This window comes from Electrophorus electricus, chromosome 4 (assembly GCF_013358815.1).
Source record: "Electrophorus electricus isolate fEleEle1 chromosome 4, fEleEle1.pri, whole genome shotgun sequence".
Taxonomy (NCBI): domain Eukaryota; kingdom Metazoa; phylum Chordata; class Actinopteri; order Gymnotiformes; family Gymnotidae; genus Electrophorus; species Electrophorus electricus.
The window spans coordinates 22,840,080-22,860,827 of NC_049538.1; the positions used below are offsets into that span (position 1 = coordinate 22,840,080).

General features: G+C 39.0%; 3 protein-coding genes across 5 annotated transcripts; 1 reads left to right on the forward strand and 2 right to left on the reverse strand.

Annotated features, from left to right (window-relative positions):
* Window positions 1–1,576: 1,576 nt before the first annotated feature.
* lepa (leptin a) lies at window positions 1,577–2,996 on the forward strand. The gene is made up of 3 exons (XM_035525388.1): window positions 1,577–1,602; window positions 2,208–2,399; window positions 2,612–2,996. Exons 1-3 carry the CDS (start codon window positions 1,579–1,581, stop codon window positions 2,978–2,980), a joined length of 585 nt encoding a protein of 194 aa, XP_035381281.1. The 5' UTR covers window positions 1,577–1,578; the 3' UTR covers window positions 2,981–2,996.
* A 39-nt stretch (window positions 2,997–3,035) lies between these two features.
* Window positions 3,036–11,755, reverse strand: rbm28 (RNA binding motif protein 28). 2 transcript variants are annotated; one of them, XM_027009684.2, is made up of 20 exons: window positions 11,243–11,755; window positions 10,841–10,990; window positions 10,620–10,744; window positions 10,262–10,337; window positions 10,095–10,187; window positions 9,928–9,999; window positions 9,780–9,846; window positions 9,287–9,501; window positions 9,102–9,171; window positions 8,201–8,310; window positions 7,952–8,025; window positions 7,729–7,864; window positions 7,480–7,544; window positions 7,176–7,334; window positions 6,787–6,936; window positions 6,055–6,168; window positions 5,245–5,495; window positions 4,871–4,985; window positions 4,595–4,691; window positions 3,036–3,415 (listed from the first exon to the last, which is right to left on the reverse strand). In XM_027009684.2, exons 1-20 carry the CDS (start codon window positions 11,358–11,360, stop codon window positions 3,060–3,062), a joined length of 2,613 nt encoding a protein of 870 aa, XP_026865485.2. In that variant the 5' UTR covers window positions 11,361–11,755; the 3' UTR covers window positions 3,036–3,059. The 2 variants fall into 2 exon arrangements, with proteins under 2 accessions (XP_026865485.2, XP_026865486.2); XM_027009685.2 differs by lacking the exon at window positions 3,036–3,415 and having other exon boundaries at window positions 3,758–4,691.
* A 378-nt stretch (window positions 11,756–12,133) lies between these two features.
* si:dkey-5i3.5 (uncharacterized protein LOC565091 homolog) lies at window positions 12,134–19,732 on the reverse strand. 2 transcript variants are annotated; one of them, XM_027009660.2, is made up of 3 exons: window positions 19,063–19,732; window positions 12,975–13,456; window positions 12,134–12,765 (listed from the first exon to the last, which is right to left on the reverse strand). In XM_027009660.2, the coding sequence occupies exons 1-3, from the start codon at window positions 19,251–19,253 to the stop codon at window positions 12,404–12,406; spliced, it is 1,035 nt and encodes a 344-aa protein (XP_026865461.2). In that variant the 5' UTR covers window positions 19,254–19,732; the 3' UTR covers window positions 12,134–12,403. The 2 variants fall into 2 exon arrangements, with proteins under 2 accessions (XP_026865461.2, XP_026865462.2); XM_027009661.2 differs by lacking the exon at window positions 19,063–19,732 and adding an exon at window positions 16,712–16,763.
* Between the last annotated feature and the right edge of the window lie 1,016 nt (window positions 19,733–20,748).

The window sequence follows — 20,748 nt, forward strand, 5'->3', positions numbered from 1 at the left end:
CTCAGCGGAAATAATTAAACTCTAATCATAAAAAAACAGCATTTCCCCGCTGTTTTCCTCCTGTTTTTTTTTTGTTTTGTTTTTTTTGGTGTGTGTGTCATTACGTGTTGTGTACTGATTCGTTCGACTTAAAGTTTCATATTCCTAACTCAGATTCCATTTCTTTCTCTTCGATAAGGCATGACTCACAAATCTTGTATTTCCTAGCGTCTGGGGGAAGCTGAGATATTCCTAATGAGCTCACATAGTGAATCAATTGTACCTGTTGTTACCGTGCTTGTGTTTGTGCAATCAGCAAAGAGGAGAGGATGGAAATGAGATCCCTCTCTATCTCATTTTGTGGGAGATTACTTGGGTCTTGTCATGGCCTACACCCACCATACAATTAGCATGTTCGTCATGCGATTCTGATCTCACAGCGCGAAGCCCGCACGTAACTGCGTACACCGGCGTCGGTGTGCCAACGTGAACACCCGCGACGGAAGCGTTCCAGTTGTTGCGCCACACCAGCCGAACACTCGACAGGAAATAGGATGACACCTCCAAGAGAACAAGGATGACCAAGAGATTGTGTTTAGCAGATAATTGGTGAATGGCATGTTACAACTCAGTAAAAAAGGAAACTAAAGAAAGGTTACGTGAAATACGTAATTACATAAGTGCCAAACATTGTACTAGCACCATTTTTAAATAAGCAATTTGTTTTTGAGATGTAAACACTGACGAAGGGCAAATCCACAACACGACGGTGTGCACCTAAATAGTGCAAATGACACCCAAAAAGTGCAAGTGACATACATTTTAGACACAGAAGGGTTTCTGTCGAAACAGTTGCTTATCATGCACTATGATCTACATCATCCTGTGAGTCACATACACTGAGCAACACCTATAGAACGCTCACAAGCCCACACGAGCATTTATGAACTATTATGCCAACACAGTAAAAAGCTGCAGTTTCTTTTCAGGGTGCAAGGAGGATACTCAAGTTTTTGGTGGACATTTAGGATGAGATGATGGGTGGGGATCCCCCAGGTGGGGATCGGCTTAGGGAAACATGGGCAAGTTACAAAAAACATGGCTCCTTGAGGCAATCTGAACATAGCACAGCCTTGGACCCCAGACCCTCAGTGAGCCATGTCATCTGATATACACAAACACCACAGAAGGTAAAATTACTCTATAAGACCATTCCATTACACCCATAATATTTTCCACAATGTTTGCAGAATGAATATGGGTAATATCCTCGCTACATAATTTGTTCTTCTTAATGTATTTGTCAGTTTTGAATTACACCCATCCTAAAAAGTGACATCTGTTCTTGAAAAAGATGCAGTAAGCACATCTGACACTGCATGGACTACCCAGTGAACTGAACATAAATATTTATGAGTTTATAGATGTGGGTGTGTGTTTGCTGAAAGTGAGTGGGGTCTAGTAAGGGGGGGGGGGGGGGGGGGGGCGTCCCCTTCTCCCAGTTCTGCTGTGGGACAGTTTGGCAGGACAGCCTGAGGTGATTCATTGATGAGTCAACAACCATCAACTATAAAGCCTGAGCACTGATGGAGGTTAAGCATGACACAGCTCTCTCATCTAAAGGTAAGTGCCCTCTCTCTGTTTGTACAGCTCTACCGTTTGCTACACTGATATTATTTAAAGTCTACATGGTTAGTTTACTCTAATATGCAATTAATATCCAGCACCTGCAATTAATCACTATTTAAAAAATATCAAAATGGAGAAAAACTCAATTTTAGATTGTTCTTTGGGAATTTGGGAAACCCAGTGTTAGCTGATAAGACAGCAGACCAAGTTATGGAAACTAAGAAATTTAAATTAAATTATTTGTTAACTGTTTGGTGCTGTAATGTCAAGGTTACCTGTACATTCTTAAATTCAATACATGAAATAAGGAAAATGTAGTCATCTTAATTGTTTTTACAGCAAAGTTTTTTTTTTCAAAAGGTATTTGCAAACAAATGTATTTAACTAGTGAATGCAACAAGATTATAGGTCAGGTAAAGTTTAATAGTGTAAACATTTGGAAGAATATCTGAGTATCTCTCTCTCTCTCTCTCTCTATATATATATATATATATATATATATATAGAGAGAGAGAGAGAGATCGATCAGGAAGCGCAATTTTTACTCCTGTTCACCTGCATTCCCTTAAACAGTAATACAGGTTTTAGTGTTTTTTCAGTCGGCAGGTACAGCTGGACTCCTGCAGAGGCACAGCCCCCTAGAAAGCATGACGCCCACCCTGTTTTACTCCTGCCTTGTGAGCATGCTCACACTGTGCCATGGCCTCCCAGTCCCTGCAGACAGCGTCAAAAACTTTGTCAAAATGCAGGCTGATAACATCATCACCAGGATCCAGAGACACAAAGATGAGGTAATGCCAGTTTTATGCCAAAAGAAGTTCTATGAAAAGATATTAAGTAAAACCTTACTATAACTCCTTTATTATGTGTTCTCACCTCGATACAAATACATAAAATATGTCCAACAATAGCAATTTGCAAAAATGTATTATAATTGCACAAATTAAATAAATCCATACTGTGAAGAAACAAATTCATGCTGAGCCAGTGCCTTCAACCATAGTTGCAGATATTCCATAAGATGGTCCTGGACAGCCCCGAATTACTACCCGAGCTATCCTCTGATAAGCCCATCGAGGGCCTTGGCTCCATGGTGGACACCCTGAGCACCTTCCAGAGTGTCCTGCATAGCCTGCCCAAGGGCCATGCCAGCCAGCTCCGCGTGGACATCTCTGCCCTGCAGTCTTTTCTGGAGGAGCGGGCACGTTCGCTGCAGTGCACACACCGCAAAGCCACCACAGAGAAGACGCTGGAGGCCTTCCTGAAGGACAATGGCACATATCATATCACGCTGGGCCATGTGGCTTTGGACAGACTGCAGATATACCTGCAAAAGCTTACACGCAAGCTAGACCATCTGAAAACCTGTTAAAAGTGTAATCTCTCTGCTATCAGACATTTTAATACCAATTTACTTTATTTATTTATAAACATATTTATAGACCAAATAACTATTTTTTGCAACTAGGTTTTAAAAAGTATGCAAAGTTTTGTATAATGTATTTTAAATGCATAAAGCTTATAAGGGGTTGTTGAGAAAGCCATTGAGAATGTAATAGCAAATGGCATTTAGAAAGGCAACAATTCAAGTGAGTGTGAATGCTCATACATCTATGCACACACACAAGCCTATACATATACAAATGAAGCACATCCTCCGTATACCTGCTGACCTCACTACCAGCCATGTTGATGTCACACCATTTTACCCAGAAGACCCATGATCGCTGTTGCTGGGAAGCACAAATCTTCTCCCCCACCTGGATCACCAGCATATGCTCACCATGAATTTGCATTTTTATGTCTTCTGTAAATAATGCAAACAGTGTAACAAAGTAAGATCTAAAGCTATTTGCATCTGTAATCTAATTTATGAAGTATGTCAGTTTTTTTAACACGCTTATTTTTTTATATTCACAACTTCAAATGCACTGAAATAAAGTTGTAGCTGTTACAAGGACAAAGAAACAAACCCAAATAGGAATTCTTTAAGCGTACCCCAGCCATGAAAGGCTTTCACTAGGCTCACTTAAGGGGCAATCATTTATACAGTGACTGGCTGCTTGATGCTTGTCCGAGACAGTCTTTCCAGCTGTAATCTCTCCATAAAGGAGCTTCACTGAGACAATCATCTATGAACTCAATTAAGGGCACATCATCATATTCATGAACTATAACACAAGACCTTTCAGTAGCAAACACCACTAAGAAATGTTACAGATGCTAAGACCATTTTTCCCCCGTGGTGTTTTAAAACTCAGAAACCCATAGTTAAACAACAGCAGTCTATTAGCTACCAGACTGTTTAGAACACAGAGGGAGGCACATTTAACCAGCATAGCAAATATTGACTGCCACCATCTTTTTCCCTAATTTGTAATTCTCTGGCATGGTGATTGTGTTTTAAATTTATTTGGAACAGTGATGTAATACTAGTCTGTTTTTTAATTAAATTCTATAAGTTTCAGTTTCTATCCTAAGCATATTCCTTCTTCAACAGTTCATTAACAGGCACAGGCTAGGTGCAGCACTAGTTATTAAAGCAAATTAAAACTTGCCATCTTTAACCAAAAGTGACTTATTGCGTGGATTTGTTTAATTGTCCACAGTTGGACAATCACATCATGCTGGGCCTTGTGGCTTTGGACAGACTGCAGCTATACCTGCAAATACTTACACACAACCTAGATCAGCTGAAAATCTCTTAAAAGTGTAACTGTTTAATTGTCTACAGTTGGATCAAACAAGTAGCTTCCACTATGTCTGACAGCATAAAAAAGGGAGGAGGACTGTTCCACAACTCCACAAATGGAGAACAATATACATGTACATTTTTCATCCCCCATAAAACAGCTCATGCTAGAGACACCAATTAAACAAAAGTCTTTCTCTGGCATGTGCTCACATGCATGCCCACACGCAACCAAACGCAAACAGCCGAATCAGCTGAACCATTTGTTCTTTTTGACAAGCGAGCCCTTAGTACTGGAGTTGCCCAGGAGTTTCTTCTTGTACTGCTCAACCAGGCAGTCAAAGCGGTCATCATCTTTGTTCTGGATCTTTCTCTTCACTGGCTTGGCACTCTGAAATAGGACACATGTAAACCCACTTTGCTCAGCTGCAGAGGTACCAGAATAATTTTAAATTGTAGCCATTTTCTAAAAAATGAACAGCTACTATAAACATATTGTGTACCTGACTATGACAGTGAACTGTAACTCTTCTTATTAGATATACCACACAGGCAGAAGAATGCCCTCACCTGTTTCTTGTTTAGCTGTGGTTTCTCCAAAGAGTGGGCCCCCTTCCTCACCCTCCTGCTGGGCGCCTTGCTCATTTTCTTGGACTGGGTGGGCAGGCAGCCTTTATCCCGATGCCTGGGCCACAAATCAGAAGCATGCAGGTCAAGCTCAGATTACTTTTACAACCCTCCACATGGTTCAGTATGAAGGTACTGCAGAGAGAGAGAGAGAGAGAGAGAGAGAGAGAGAGAGAGAGAGAGAGAGAGAGAGAGAGAGAGAGAGAGAGAGAGAGAGAGAGAGAGAGAGAGAGAGAGAGAGAGAGAGAGAGAGAGAGAGAGAGAGAGAGAGAGAGAGAGAGAGAGAGAGAGAGAGAGAGAGAGAGAGAGATCAGTACCTGATCTTCGGGCCTCGGTGGGACGGCATGGGGAGGACCTTCTGCCGCTTTCTGCCGTCATCCAGCTCCACGTGTTTCACCTCATGCGTGGTTCTGAAGCCTGAGTAGTGGTCTCTTTGAGCTGCTTGGCTCTTCTTGCCATCCGTCTTTGCTAAGGCCGCCAGGCGGCCTGCACCTCTACCCGCTCCCGGAGCCTTCTGCCAAGGCTTTTCGAGCCCATGGCCCCCCTCGCCAGACTGGGCCACTTGCTTCTGTGGACCAAATAATGAGCGCGATATTACATCCACCACCACTTAACGATGCCAAACAGCTGAACTGATGCTGTACTGTAGCGCAGGATTACTTCCCTAGACTAATCCTGACCTTAAAAGAAAGCAAAGAGGACCAAAACAGCTTCGTAATGAAAGCCTGAAAACACTCTCATAAGCATATTTCACAAATCACTGAAATTAAGTACACCAGAAGTTTTCAGACCTCATTAGTGCACTTAATGTATTTCATAAAATCGCTGTTCCAGAAAATGCAAAATACAGCAAAGCAGATCTTCTAATTACCAATCAAAACAATTCATATTCCCTACAATACATAAAGAAATAAGTATATAAAATCCAGTTTTTAGCTTTTCAGATTCTTTATATGATGCTCAATCTATGATCAAATTCTACTCAGGTTACAGCATGTCAGATATGAAGCTGGCTTTGGCTGGCTCATCCAGATTTTCCAATGGCATTTTCTCATTCCGGAATTTACCTTCTTGCTTAAGAGGAACTGCGTTATCTGTGATGTCATGAAACCATGGCTGCTGCTCACCTTCTCACTCCCAGAGTCAGAGGCAGAGGCAGGTTTGGTCCTGCTCCTCTGAAGCCGTGCAGCCTTCAGTTTCAGCTTCCTGCTGTCCTCCAAGGAGAACTCCACGATGGGCCTCTGATCGGGGAATGAAAATCACGGCAGAATGAGCTCCTGCACTGGCCGCACGAAAACACGCTGCCTCATGGCAAAACACAGGGTTGCGACAGTCCCAAACGCTGCTCCAGGACAAACATTCCTCCATGTGAATTCAGCGAATAAGACAAGATTGGTTCCTCTTGGCACTTTCACCTTATTTTTAAGAAGTTACATTCAACTAGGACAAAAACACATTCCATTTGACCAAGTGGGAAATGCGAGAGTTTGTGGCATTTGGGGGGAGTGGTGGTGGTGAGTCTGACAAAGGAATAAAGGCATTTACTTCCAAGAACCTGCCCCAACAGCCAACAGGTCTTCTGTTCATTGAAATGCCCCATGTGGTTACACATATATTTACTTACTTGTAAGCAGGCAGATAACAATCCTTCAGTCCAAAACAGTCACTATATGTCTGCAGGGCATCCACGAGCCCTTAACTCTCTAACTTTTATTCTTACAATCAAAGCATTAAATTAACTAACTTTCAAGAAAAATTAAACTGAAATGTAAAAAGTTTAATTGCATTTCTTCTTAGGAGATTACCAAACGAACCATGCTGGACAGGTGGCCAGCTCTGACCATTGGTACCACACTGACCTTGCTGGGGGTGAAGATGGTGGGATTGTTGTTAAGGTGACGCAAGGCCTGAAGGGCATGCTCGTGCTGATGAAACTCCACGAATCCATAACCTAGCGACTTGCCCATCACCTGACCACGCACTGGCTTCCTGTCATACATGACGTGACACTAAGATAGGAAAAGAGTAACAGATGTAAGAAAAACATAGATAGGTTTTGATAATGTTAAACTCTGAATATTTCTAACAATGGTCATGATCAGTTCAAACATAATAAATCTCAGTATCGTAATCAACATGATCTGGTACTGCCATCTAGTGTTAATGCAAGAACGTGTCGCTCATTTCAAGTGATTCATAGGGTTTTTGATTATTGCTCAGATTCACGTGCGTGTTTGTGTGTGTGTACCTCAGAGATGCGGGCACCCTTGCCTCCCCCTGCTGCAGAGGTACAGAGCTGCAAGAGTTGGCGACGGTCTACGCTCTTTGGCAGGTTATGGATGCACAGGCGTGTTTGAGACACAAATATGTTCACATTCTTCAGCTTTGCCCTCTTCAGGTCCTCAAACTGGCAAAACACAGTCGTAACATGACCATAACACAGAAATCAGTAACATACTATATGCTCACAGAAGTATTAACAGGAAATTTAACAAACTTGTATTCCACAGTAACAGTGATACAGGACTTCGTTAGCCTCGGGGCCCACCTACCCTCGCCCTCTTGGCCATATCGGAGTCAGAGACACCTTCTGCTGCTTTGGTTCCAGCACGGATCACTGGTTATAGACAGAGGAAAAAGGGGCAACAACGAGCCAGATAAGTAAGAGAAGTGGTCAGAAAAGGTTAACAGGTCATGACTACACTGAGCTACTCTCTCTGTAACTGTGGAGTGCTATTAGCCACATATTGGAAACAGAGCAGTACTATGGGGCTCAGTGATGTGGCACTGGCTGCACTCACAGCCCTCTCTGGCAAGGTAGAGGTTCCTGGAGCCTTTGTGAGTTTTCGTCGCCTTGCTCTTCAGTGTGGACGCATCCTCTCTGCTCACTGCCAGCACCATGTTCAGCTTCCTGCCATCAACGCGCAAGCCGCCGGTCTGGAAGGCGGAGACCGCGGCTCAGTTGAGACAAGGCACGGGAACGCGGCGAGCACGCGCGCACACGCAGGCAGAGCAGACACGCACCTCAGACTCGTCCTGGGCCACCGCTAGGCATCTCTCCGCTGCTTCTTTAGTTTTGAACTGGGCAAACGCACAGCCTGGACATGCAGCGAGAGAGACAGTCAGCAGGGTTAGCCTGAAACAGCAGAGCTAATCTAATGTACAAGAAGGGCAGTGGACACCAGACCTTTGTTTGCAATAACAGGCCTTTGTCTGTGGGAGGTTTTAGGATGAAATGGCTGGATAAAGCTCTCTGTATTAAAGCCCACCAACCTTTTGAGAGTCCTGTATCGGGATGTAGCACCACCTTTACATAGTTCAGTTCACCAAACTGCAGCAGAATCTCCTCTATGCCCTCCTCCTCAGAGTCAAAGGACAGGTTTCTAAGGGAGACGGGGGGCACACTCAAAACAGCCCATAAAGCAATGGAAAATTCACCATTCACATGAGCTTACACTGCCGCCTTTTAGAGGGTTGAAGATCTGAAGTTCTATAAAACACAACACTGAAACACAACAGATGAGTTTATAAAAAGCTTGTGTTGTCCTTATAGTATGTGTAACGGCTGATTCATGTTCCTAGTTTTCTATTTGGCCATTTTCATTACATCACCAGGAATAATGAGTGCTAACTGATTTTGACTAAAGGTTTTGTTCAGGTTGATTCACTTTTTTAAAAGCCTCTGGTTATTTAAAACTTGTTGTCATTATCTATCATCTTAATTTTGTAAAACATTGTGCTTGTGTACTTGCATGTGTGTGTATTAAGGCAGCTAAAGTTAGTACTTGCTGTAGCAATACTCAACCAAACTAACTATAAATAATAGGCAAATCCTTCTAATAAAGCAAATAAAACAAACCAAAACAAAGCCAAAACATAAAACGTTAAAGAACTCTCAGTTCCAGCTATCCTCAGGTGGCCATCAACAAATGTCAATTTATTTCCTAAAGAAATACAAGGCCAAACATGACCACTAGGGGGCCATATAATATCACCATATAAATATTATATTTTTATGCATAGGTTACTACAGTACTTTTACTCCATACCATTTTAAGACAAAACAGATACTGAAAAGTATGCAAATGTTGTGATATTATATTTGTTTAGAATCAACTTATATTGCCAAATTACTATTTATTCTTGCTTTGCCAAGGTATTTAAAGATTCTAACCTTATGAAAACAGTTCTTCCCTCATTTACATCTGAAGGGAGGGCATTCTTTCTCTTTTTCTTCAGTTGACCTTGAAACAAAAATACAAAAACCACTATGATGCAGCCACAATCAACATCAGAGCCAAATGAATAATAAAAACCAAAAAGCAAGCCAGTGTGATATTTCTTAACATCAAGTCATACCACTTTTTTCATCATCATCGTCATCCTCCTCCTCATCTCTGTCATCACTGTCTGCTTCCTGAGATTCAGAGTCATAATGCTCTTCATTCGCTTCACTTTCACTGTCTTTATCAAGATCCTCATCACCAAAATCATCATCATCATCATCATCATCAGATGGCATGTTCTTTGTATCAGACTCTGTGTGCTTGTTCTCATCTTGCTGCTTTTTGGCCCTTGAGATGAAAGAGTTGTCCTCACACAACTACACTGCCATTCAAACACACATACCCTTATAACAGAAAGCATACACTGGCAGTGTTAAGGTGATATAAAATGACCAAGGACGAAGATGGGGAGAAAAGAAGTAAAGTCTAAATACTTCAGTAAGGTTTCTACAGCTTGTGGACTAAACACTTGCCAGCATGTCACGACTTGCGGCAGTCATGAGCCACACACTGGCGTTTTCACGTTCAGGCGCCAGAGGGAGGAAAAGACCATGACTAGCGCTTACTGTTCCTGTGGAGCATCATGCTCTTCACTGGAGTCTTCAAATTTCTTCATGTTTTTGTCTTTATGTCCTGCAGCCAACAAGCTGTGTTGAGTGCAAAACAATTATTCTGTCAATTGTATCCATTCATACATTAAAAGTTAATGGGTACCTGAGGTGGAGCCTGACTGAGTTGCTACAAACTTATCTTTAGGGACCGCCCAGTCTACAGCAACCTTCCTGTCTGTGGGAAGAGGTGAGAGAGAAAGCAGGTGAGAAGTTATACAGGCATCGGAACCAAAGCTAGAAGCAGATACTTCAGTGTGGAGAATGAGTTACCTTTAATTTCTTTAAGGTTTGTTTCTGCAAGAGCTTTTCCTGCTTCAAGCATGTTTTTAAACTGGATGAAAGCAAAGCCTCGTTTCTTTCCATCTGCACAAATACAGTACAATGTAAATTCATATTTTTGCAGACACTGCATTTTAGAGCATTGTCTTGAGTTATACCTGGTTTTAGAGGGATCTTCACATCCAGGACTGTCCCAAACTTTGAGAATGTTTTTTTGAGATCATCCTCAGAACACTGATAAAACACACAAATATTACAACTATAAAATCTGTAAAATAAATAAACAAACAAAACAAAAAATTGGATAAATAAAATGCGAATTAGGTAACATAAAATTTACAAGCCCACAGAAGAATAGGCAAAGCTGGACTCAAATTATTTTCACTCATTTCATCGCTTCATATTCACAGAGCAACCAAAACAAAGTGGAAAACTACACATCTATCACTTAGGCCACACTTAAGATATAGAATTACATATACATTAATCAGTTAGCATGCATCATACAACACTTACTTTAAAACTAAGATTTCTAATTATAAGTCTGGCCTTAAGCTTTTTCTTCCTCGTGCCTTTAGATTTTTCATGACTTTTGATCTCTGGTGGTTCCTTTGGGCACTCTTGCGGAGTTTCTTGCAGAGCTATGTAGATTTTTCAAAAGAAATTAAAAGTCAAAAACGGATTCCACATAAACATAGGAACTGAAGCAATACACGTAAGTACAGCATAATGTATACCTTTGTTTTTCTTTCCTTTATCAAGTTTTTTCTTTGCCTGTACCACAGATATTTTCTTTCCGTCGTAGTCGTTGATTTCTGTGAGAGCTCGTTGAGCATCTTCTGCCATAGAGTACGTAACGTAGCCTATACCACGGCACTTTTCTGAGCCTTAGATGAAGAAAGCAGGCTATAGTTAAGCTCAAGATCAAATAAGGCAATTCTTTCAGCCAGAAACAGCAAGACAGCAATGCCACCCGTTGCGCAAAGGAAACGCACCACACAAACTAGGACATCATGTAAGTAGCAAAATAAATAAATACCATCTGTAAAGCGAGTATGACTTTCAACACTCGTAGCTAGGTTAGCTAGTACGTTCTCCACACTCTGGTGCGACTAGGACTGGCTAAATAGCCAACTTACCTTTATTTCGGACAACGAAACAGTGCTTCACTGGTCCTACTTCAGAGAATATTTCCTCCAAGTGGTCACTGGACGCCGATGAGGGTAAATTTCGCACAAATAAGGTTAATGCTGACATTCTGGTTAGATCTCTAGCTAACTGTGTCGAAAACTCGGAATGCTCCCAGTCGTGGGTTTTAGCTAACCTAACGTTAGGTTCGCTCAAAGCAACCTTAGTTAGCCAAGCTAGCTTGCTAAATTCGATGCCAGCAAGCTAAATGTCCTCATTTGCCTGACCTTTCAATGCGAAACGGACAGTTCTCCAACATTTACAACTACCAGTGCTGCATTTATTAGTCTCAAAGAAGTGTAAACATTTCCACACTACACACGTTTTACTACGAAGCTGACATGCTTTGAAAGGAGCGGAAGTCATTATTCTTTTGTTTTACATGGCAGGCGACTCTTGCAAGCAACAGCGCCGCACACAGAACTGGAGAATATGGACGGGAATATACCCACAGGCGTAGAGCCTTTTATTTATTCTATTCTTTTATATATATATATATATATATATATATATATATATATATATATATATATATATATATATATATATATAAAAATATATAAATATATATATATAAATATATATATATATATATATATATATATATATATATATATATATATAAATATATATATATAAATATATATATATATATATATATATATATATATATATATATATAAATATATATATATAAATATATATATATAATATATATATATATATATATAAATATATATATATATATATAAATAAATAAATATATATATATATATATATATATATATATATATAAATATATATAAATATTTTTTATATATATATTTTTTCTATTTATTGGATGTCATCTTAAACAGTTGTAAATCAAAATTAGAACTGAATTACAAAATGTCAAAAACTGTTTTTATACAGCATTATAGCATCAGCAGAAGAGAAAAATCTGCAAAATATAAATTCAGTAGGCTACAATTACAGAAGACACCATGATAAATATTAGATATTGGAATTTTTAAATTATTTTAAAAGTAAAATCTAAAAGTAAAAGTAAAATATTTTGCTGGATTAAATACATTTTAGACAAGAAGGACTTCACATGTCAATTTAAATGTCCATCACATTTTAGCCTTGAAAGGAGTCATCTTCACAGAGCACAGGAAGTGTTCCAGGAGAGACAGGTACTCTTGAGGATGAGCACGCAGATGTCCGGCATGAACAGACTCTGTCCAATTCTTGCTCATCACTGTAATGCCCCTCTTCTTCCAGTACTCCAGCAGTTCCTGCATAACCTTTGGATCACACAGTGCATCACTGTCAGAGTAGTAGAAAAGTGCAGGAGCTGTCACTAGAGTGTTTCGGAACACATCAATGCTGTGGTTGAAGTAATCCACTGTTTGGTGTTTGAAGACCTGGAAATATAGGAGGCTAGCATGCTTCACTAGGCTCTCCAAAAGAGGGGACACATATCTGCTTATACCTGGAGTGCAACAAAAGCACAGAAAAATCATCAGAAGATAAATGGCTGTAAATAATCCAGACACACCCACATTCTCAACAACTCAACCACAACATTACTGACTTTATTGCTATTGCAATTTGATGCATATAACCTAAACATCTGCAAAAGTTGCACTGGAAAAAATAAAACAGCACTGAATAAGTAAGCCATGTTGTCTCATTTCTTACCTGTAATCATGTGTTCCAGTGAGCCTATGACCAGGCTGTCATAGATCTGTCCCTGGATCCTACTGGTCAGGTCCTGGTAGTGCTCAGCATTTCTGGACATCTGAACAAGCATCTGGGCAAAAGTGTATCCCCCGATGGAAATGGCATGGATAAGCAGGGGTTGCTGTGAGAAGCGCTCGCTCTTGAGGAGCTCCAGCACCCTGCTGCTGTTCTGAAACCCCCATCGAGGCCATAGGAACATGCTCAAATTACTCTCTACCACGAGCACGTTGAAGCCTGTTCTAAGGTAGATCTCACAGTATTTGGCCTGAGCCTTTGGTTGGGAGCCCAGCCAGGGCAGCAGCAGCAGCAGGGGTCTGAGTCGGCCAGTGGATGAAGGCGGCACCGTACACTCATTCTCATAGAAGGTGATACCTTTGCTGATCTTTTGTGTAGTTACCCCACTCAGAGAAACCTCTGTGGAAAGCATTCCAAGAGGGGACCTGTAAAGATACAGACTTATTAGTAAAACAGAATATGCTAGCTAACAAAGGTGTGGGAAAGTACACAATTCTCGCTGAGAATTTTTAACTCTTTAGCAACTGCTGTTTCCTCCATCCAACAGATATGACATAAGTATTTCTTCTGTCCATCAGTCTCTTGCATCAACTAGAAGGGACTTTGGACCAACCATTACACAGAAAGATATTTCTACTAGGCAGTGCATGAGGCATCTCTCACATGTACAGCCTGTGCAATGGTTTAGGTCACTTAAACCTCTAAAAATGGAATTTGACAAGTCACCTTTTTTAGGTGATTGGTTAAAGATTTGCTCAAGCAGTCTGTTAGAGTACAAGTTGATACATCAGCTACAATACACAGCCAGTATGTATGAACCAAACAGGGGGAAATACATTACAAAGACAGAGAAAGTCAAAATAAGATAAGATAAATTAAGTAGGAACATGTAATTAAAAGACTAAGAAATGCAATTTTAAAAGACATCCATGTGGTGTTTTTTTATATGCTAAACGACAAATCAGGTGAGAAATAAGCCATCAGCACCAAGACTAAGCATTTTGGCTTTGCAACTGCAGTCTGAATCTGTATCATAAATCATAAATCGGCTGTCTGAATCTGTATCCTCATTTTTGGACTTCGTCTTTGGCTTCACCCCTCCTGCTTCGGTAGCTGTGTATATATACGTATATGTAGATTGTGTAAAGAGTGTAAATATGGTTTGTTAGGTATTTTGGTGGGGGGTTTTTTTATACTTTCAAAACAATATCAGAGATGTTCTGTATGCACTTAAAGTTGCAAAAGTATAAAACGTGAGCCTTCATGCATCTCCCACATATTTGGAAATCATATAGAAATGGGTGGTTTATTTGTAAAAATCAGACTGTCCCAGCCAAACCTCCAGAGAAAATTCTACTTTGCAGTAATCATTCCACAGAGGACTGTTCTGAAAATTTTATTAAAACAAAAAAGTTGTTATTGCAAAAACATATATAGAAGCCACTGTTCTATCCATTTAACCTGGGGCTACACTGAGTATGAGCCAACATGTCCATTTGTTTTGTGTACTACAAACCTACCTTGTGCTAGATAAGGTTTCACAATGTGAACCTGCCAAGTTAAACAGTGATTCATGTCAAGTTGATAGATAGATAGATAGATAGATAGATAGATAGATAGATAGATAGATAGATAGATAGATAGATAGATAGATAGATAGATAGATAGATAGATAGATAGATAGATAGATAGATAGATAGATAGATAGATAGATAGATAGATAGATAGATAAATTTGATGATGGCTTTATTCATTGCAATAATTTTCAGAAAACTGAGTTTGGGGTTGTTCACAATGGTAACAGTAGCAGAGGGTAATGACATGGATATAAAGTTGCTTGTTTGGAAATATCTTTTCAATTGGGAATTCTAAAGCATGTTTTTATTCTTTTCAAATGTACACATCGCCATGCATTGTCAATACAAATGTTTTTCCCTCCTCAAATTTATCTTATTTTTTAATGTCACAAATTACAGAGAACAGTACAGGGGCATCAGAAGGAGAGAAGTATAAAAAGCAAACAAACAAATAATCTAGGCTGTGAGGCCGTAACATGGAAAAGGAAGAAGTGCAACCGGCTAACGTAATAGAAGTTGTGAAAAAAATGAACATAAACAAAACAAAACAGAAGCACAAATGGAAGAGCTTTTTGTGTGTATTGTACAGAGGTTATCATTTACAAATAATCTTACTGGTGCAATTCATTTAGGAGTGACCCAGGCCAAAATAATAACCAAAACCCACACTACTGAAATAAAACTACACACTAATTAATCCTAATAACACAAGAAACATACAACAGACTTTCCTAACTCCCTGATACATAAACAGAGACAAAGGCCACCCCACAAAAATGGCAGACACTCCCTACCACCAGTATCCAACACCAAAATACCTAACAAACCATATTCACACTCTTTACACAATCTACATATATGTATATATACACAGCTACTGAAGCAGGAGGGGTGAAGCCAAAGACAAAGTCCAAAAATGAGGAAAAATAAGGTCAAACAAAGTTTCAATCACAGCCAAACGAACTCTGAACTAACACCCAGTCTCCTTTCTCATGTGTGTGTGGGGGGGACCTCTCACACCCCCACAAACACCCCCCACCCCTCACCCCCATTTTTCCGTAACATTAGTAAATAAAATATACATTTAACAAGATAAAAATAAACATTAGAATCTCACTAATCCATAGCACTGAGAACCTGTTCAAGAATATGAAATGTATTGGCAGCTTTTTTATTATAAATACTATCATGCAAGAAATCATAAATCAATTTTAAATCTATGAAGATTTAAGGTTAGTCTCGTTAGGTTTCACTGTCAATACAACTGCTGTACCCTGCACACAGTACACTGTGGAGTCCACCACTCGCCTGTGGGAAAGAAAGAGGACAGGGAGGGCACAGCTAGGTATCCCAGGGTGCCTTGTGCCTCCGCACAACGTGTAAATTAGTTACATTTAATGTTGAAAATGTTATTTCCCTATTCTGTGAAGTTGTGTGTATTTTGTAGTTTATTAGCATAGTTATGCGCATGGAAATTTAGTTGGTGTTTGTGCTGTTTTAGTTAATTACCCTTCCATATTTCCTTGTTTCTTTGCCGTGCTGTTTTCAAAAAGAAGTGTGTTATTAGAGCAAAAATGCCTTATGTTTTCTCTGCTACTGATGTTATAATGCCGTATATAGACCAGGCTTGTCTAATATTACCAACACATTATTAGCTGTTTGATAGCATAGTCAAGTCAAATGCAGCATTAAGGACTTTGACTGTAATCTGACTCCCAGATGGTGGAATGAACTTCCACTTACTGCCTAACCAGCAGACTCATTTGAAGAATCACCTATTTGTGGAGTATTCAAATTACCCCAAATTTTGTACTACTATTATATATCACTTCTAGCACTTAGTGTGGCATTGTAGTTGTCATAGTTTGATATAGCACTTATGCTCATTTTGCATTTCTTCTTAGCTTCAGCATTGATTCCTGCATTTATTACTATTCTAGATCCATGCTATCTTTGACTCTTAATGTACTGTACTGGCTAGGATACATCCTAAGTGTACATGACAAACCACTTTTATATGTTGCCCTGGATAAGACCATCTGCTAATTGCCTAAAATGTATATGTATTGTCCTTTGGCATATTTGTGTGCATACTGAACTTACCAGTTATGACAAAACAGCTTTATTCACTGATAGTGGCTGACAGCAGTTCTGTAAAATCATTAATGACATTTTCAGAGTATTATGGGGCCTTTAAGCAGACAGCAGTAACATTTCTGGCCTACCTTTGAGTACAGAATAAAGAAACTAAAATCTGCTGGAGAAATTACAATGTTATGGGTGTGCACTGGAATGTATATTTTTAAAAGAACATCTACTCTACCTCCTTTCTTGATCTCTCCAGAGACATATTTAACATTAACTAAAAATAAATGAGATACTGAGAAAAGCCTTTAGAGTTACTCTAGCTTCTAGAGTTAGGCCTCAGGGCTGTCTGAGCTTGACATGAAAGTGTTAACACTGGATACATTTTCCAGATTTAAAAGATTACATAATTTATTCATATTCCACTTAAAACTGGAATACAGGTGGTTAGAAGGCCTGCCAGATCCCTGCTTTTTCTGAGGGCATTTCTAGATGTATTGCTATTGTAGCAAGGACCCTGCACACATTAATAAAATAAGCACTATGCTCTGTATGCTACCGCTGCTATCAGTATTGCATGTTGTACACGCTGTACAAAGGTAAGGAAAAATATGACCTTAAAAAAGTGTGACCTTTGTGCTAATAATGAGGTAGTGAGTGACAAGCTCTGTCAGTAGGTGAACGGGGGTGTGCAAGTGAAACCTAAGCACTGCCAGACAGAACGGGAGAGCTTAGTTCTACAATCAGCTAATACATATTATCCATGAAAGCACCGCAAGGGGCACAGGAGAGAAAGAGAAGGTGAAGGATAAGTGCTGTTGAAGACCAAGTTAACCAGGAAGCCGGCATACAGGCCAAAGGTTGAGACTCACACAAATTTTGGTTTTCAAAAAGTTTACTGCCTCAGTTTTTTGTGTCCAGGGTTCAGGTGTGTAAACAGAAGATAATAAGCAAAGATAATAAGCAAGGTAAAAACAGAATGAACAGACTAAATTCTGTCAGAAAGCAGGCAATAAGCATATCTGAAAAACAAAAATGTTCAAAAACAGACATGCAGCAAGAGAAACTATTCTGCACCTAATCACTCCAACAAGGAAGAGTGTAAGACTGCATGATGAGGACAGAAATCCAATAATGTTATATTGCAAAACATCAACTGATAAAAGCCTTGATGTGACAATAAAATAAATAAATAAATAAAAAACTTAAACATCAATCACCAGTAATGTTGCTTCATCATTAAAGAGCACCTCTGTCCCATGTTTATAGTACATGTAAGAAACTTCATAACTAATTATGTCCTACTTTGAGGTAAAGGTTAGTAAACCTTTCAGCCGAATTCAATGGGAGCTATTCTGAGACGCCTGATAAATGCATACCAGTATTCATACAAGGCTTTTCCTTCACAATCACACTTTAAGTATCGTCATGTCATGTTTCTATAATACTTCGCAATGCAAAATGAAAATCTAAATTTCGTGTTATTTTTCTGGATTTATATTCAGCTTTAAATTCACATTTACACGCATTGTGCGCACGCTTATCGTTGTATGGGTAAAGAGTTTAGATCAAGAAATATGTCCTCCCCACAGCGCACAAAAGCCAACTGCCTAAACGCAAGTGTTCAAACACAAAAATAAGGATAAATTGACTGAATGCAAAATGATGCCTGAAGTAATAATTGTTACTACATAATAAGTAATTATCTATCTTGCATGTCAACGCTTTTAACTCTCAAGCATCAAGGTGAAAAACCAACAGTAGGTTATATTTGGAAAGTGATTTCACTTCGCTTACGGCGCAAATGCAACTATCAACCTAGTTATAACTCGGCTGCATGCAACGTGTTAACATAGCAAAATCAATATTAGTAGCTAGCTACCTAGATCGATAGTTAGCTTGCTAACTTTTTAGGATAACAAGCTAGCTTTAGCCTACCAAAAATACGTAGACCTTTTAGCCAGCAAAACGTCCTTAGTCTAGTGATGAAAATTCACGAAGATGCTCTAAATATTTACAGGTAATCTCAATCTAAAACGGATGACATTTACAAACACACGTAAAAAATCACAAGCACTGTTCTTTCCCGTTGCTCCTAGTGAGGTCTAAGTTAAATACATAGCTAGATAACCTATATGCGTCTGCCCCACCTAACAAGCTATCTTCTCTATAGAGATTAAATAGCTACCGTTAGCATAGCTAGGTTAACTGATTAGCAACATGGCCTGAACGGGCAATAATGAAACGAGCTAACGAATTAGCAACGTTTCCGTCTGGTTATGTACAAAACCGACAGCTACCTTATGTGTATAAGCCATTCAAAGCATAGCAACACTTTAGGGCTAATTCATAACGCAACATAACTTTACCTTCGCAAAAACAGAGAAGATCTAAACATATATGCTTTACGTCTGGAGATATCTGATGTCCTTGGTCTTGAGAACAATTGCGGACAAACCCCGATAAACAGTACAGTAATAAACACTACGCAGAGCCAGAAAACGCAGAGTTGCCAGTTGCAGTGAAAAGTATAGAAGAGAAGAGTTTCTCCCACACCCATTGCAAGACAAGGAAACTCTATAATAGCTACAGATACCGTATGCCGAGGCAAAACACCAGATGGAAGGAAATAAATCAGGAAAATTAATCTTCAAAGTAACAGTCTTCAGTTTCACTTTATTATTTTAAACCAATATATCACTAATTATATACATATTACCAAATAAAGCAGGCACACATTTGTTGTCTAGATAACCAAGGCTGGAGCTTGTTTCCCCTTTAGTGTTAGATGAGGGATTCTAACTGCTTCTAAAGTTGGCTTCTTCGGCATTTCTTGCTACAAAACAAAATACGTTTCCATTCAAAGTTGCTTTTGGGCTTAAACATGTTTGTCGATACTGTCGGTAAAATTAAATATTAAAGCGTCATGTGTCAGCAAACATTTTAACCGCTAAAGCAATTACCGAAAAAATAAAATAAAATAAAATCAGTTCAGTGGAAACCATAACATTGTAAACACGGCATTTTTAGCTCCGTGGAATGAGCAACAGGCACTGGACGGTCAAGTGACTTTTCCGTCAAAATAAAAGTCAGCACGGAAAACCAGTAGTTGTGTTGCACAAAAAAGAAGAAAAAGGGAAAAATCGACGTCCTGAATTTTAAGCAAGACAAGGCATGTTAGACTGCTATTTTCCCAGCTAGTTAACTAAAGGTAAAGTCCTCATTCATGGTATTTTGCTTATGGAATATATTAGATAATCTAATGCTGAATAGCAAGCAATTATGAGTTCACTATATGATACACTAATAAAACATATAGATGCTTTACTATGGGACATGAGGTTTTGCAGTGGGATGTTATTATCTACATAATTTAAAAAACAAGAAATAAAATGCTTAAATATTGTTTGTTTGTTTTAAAACAGGCTGAGACACTGAAACATCATCATAGCCAACATGGTTACATTTTTCAAAAAGGTTTCTGTTATGTAGGGTGTTTAGCCTGTAGGCAAATTACTGTGGCTGGGAAATAGTTTTCCGCTGGTACTTTACTGATACTGTCATAATCATGTGACATGACTCATTGAAATGCTAATTTTAAGTAAAATATAGGTTTTCGGACAACTGGGACCACATTTAATAACAGGTGATAAGTCAAAAACAGGACATTTCTGTAATTTTGGGGGTATACCCATAATTAAACTAGTGTGGCTGGGACATACAATTTTGTGCTACAATTTATTGTGTCATTGTCAGGATACATGACTCTTTAAGAAAAATGCAATTTTGAAGTAAAATATAGGTCTTTGTACAATTGGGAGCACATCTACTAAGCAATGAGTCAAAAACAGGGCATTTCTGTCATTTGTTGTGTATAGCCTGAAATCAGATTAGATTGAATTTTAGTCACTAGACGTTTTAGTTTATAAAATTCCTTCTTTCTGTTTATGGATGAATTTTTGGTCAATATTTAATTTTGTACTGAATTTTTAAATGGATTAAATCTTCATTAAAATGTTATTTCTTCTTATTGTTTGTTTTTAGTCTGTTTTCGC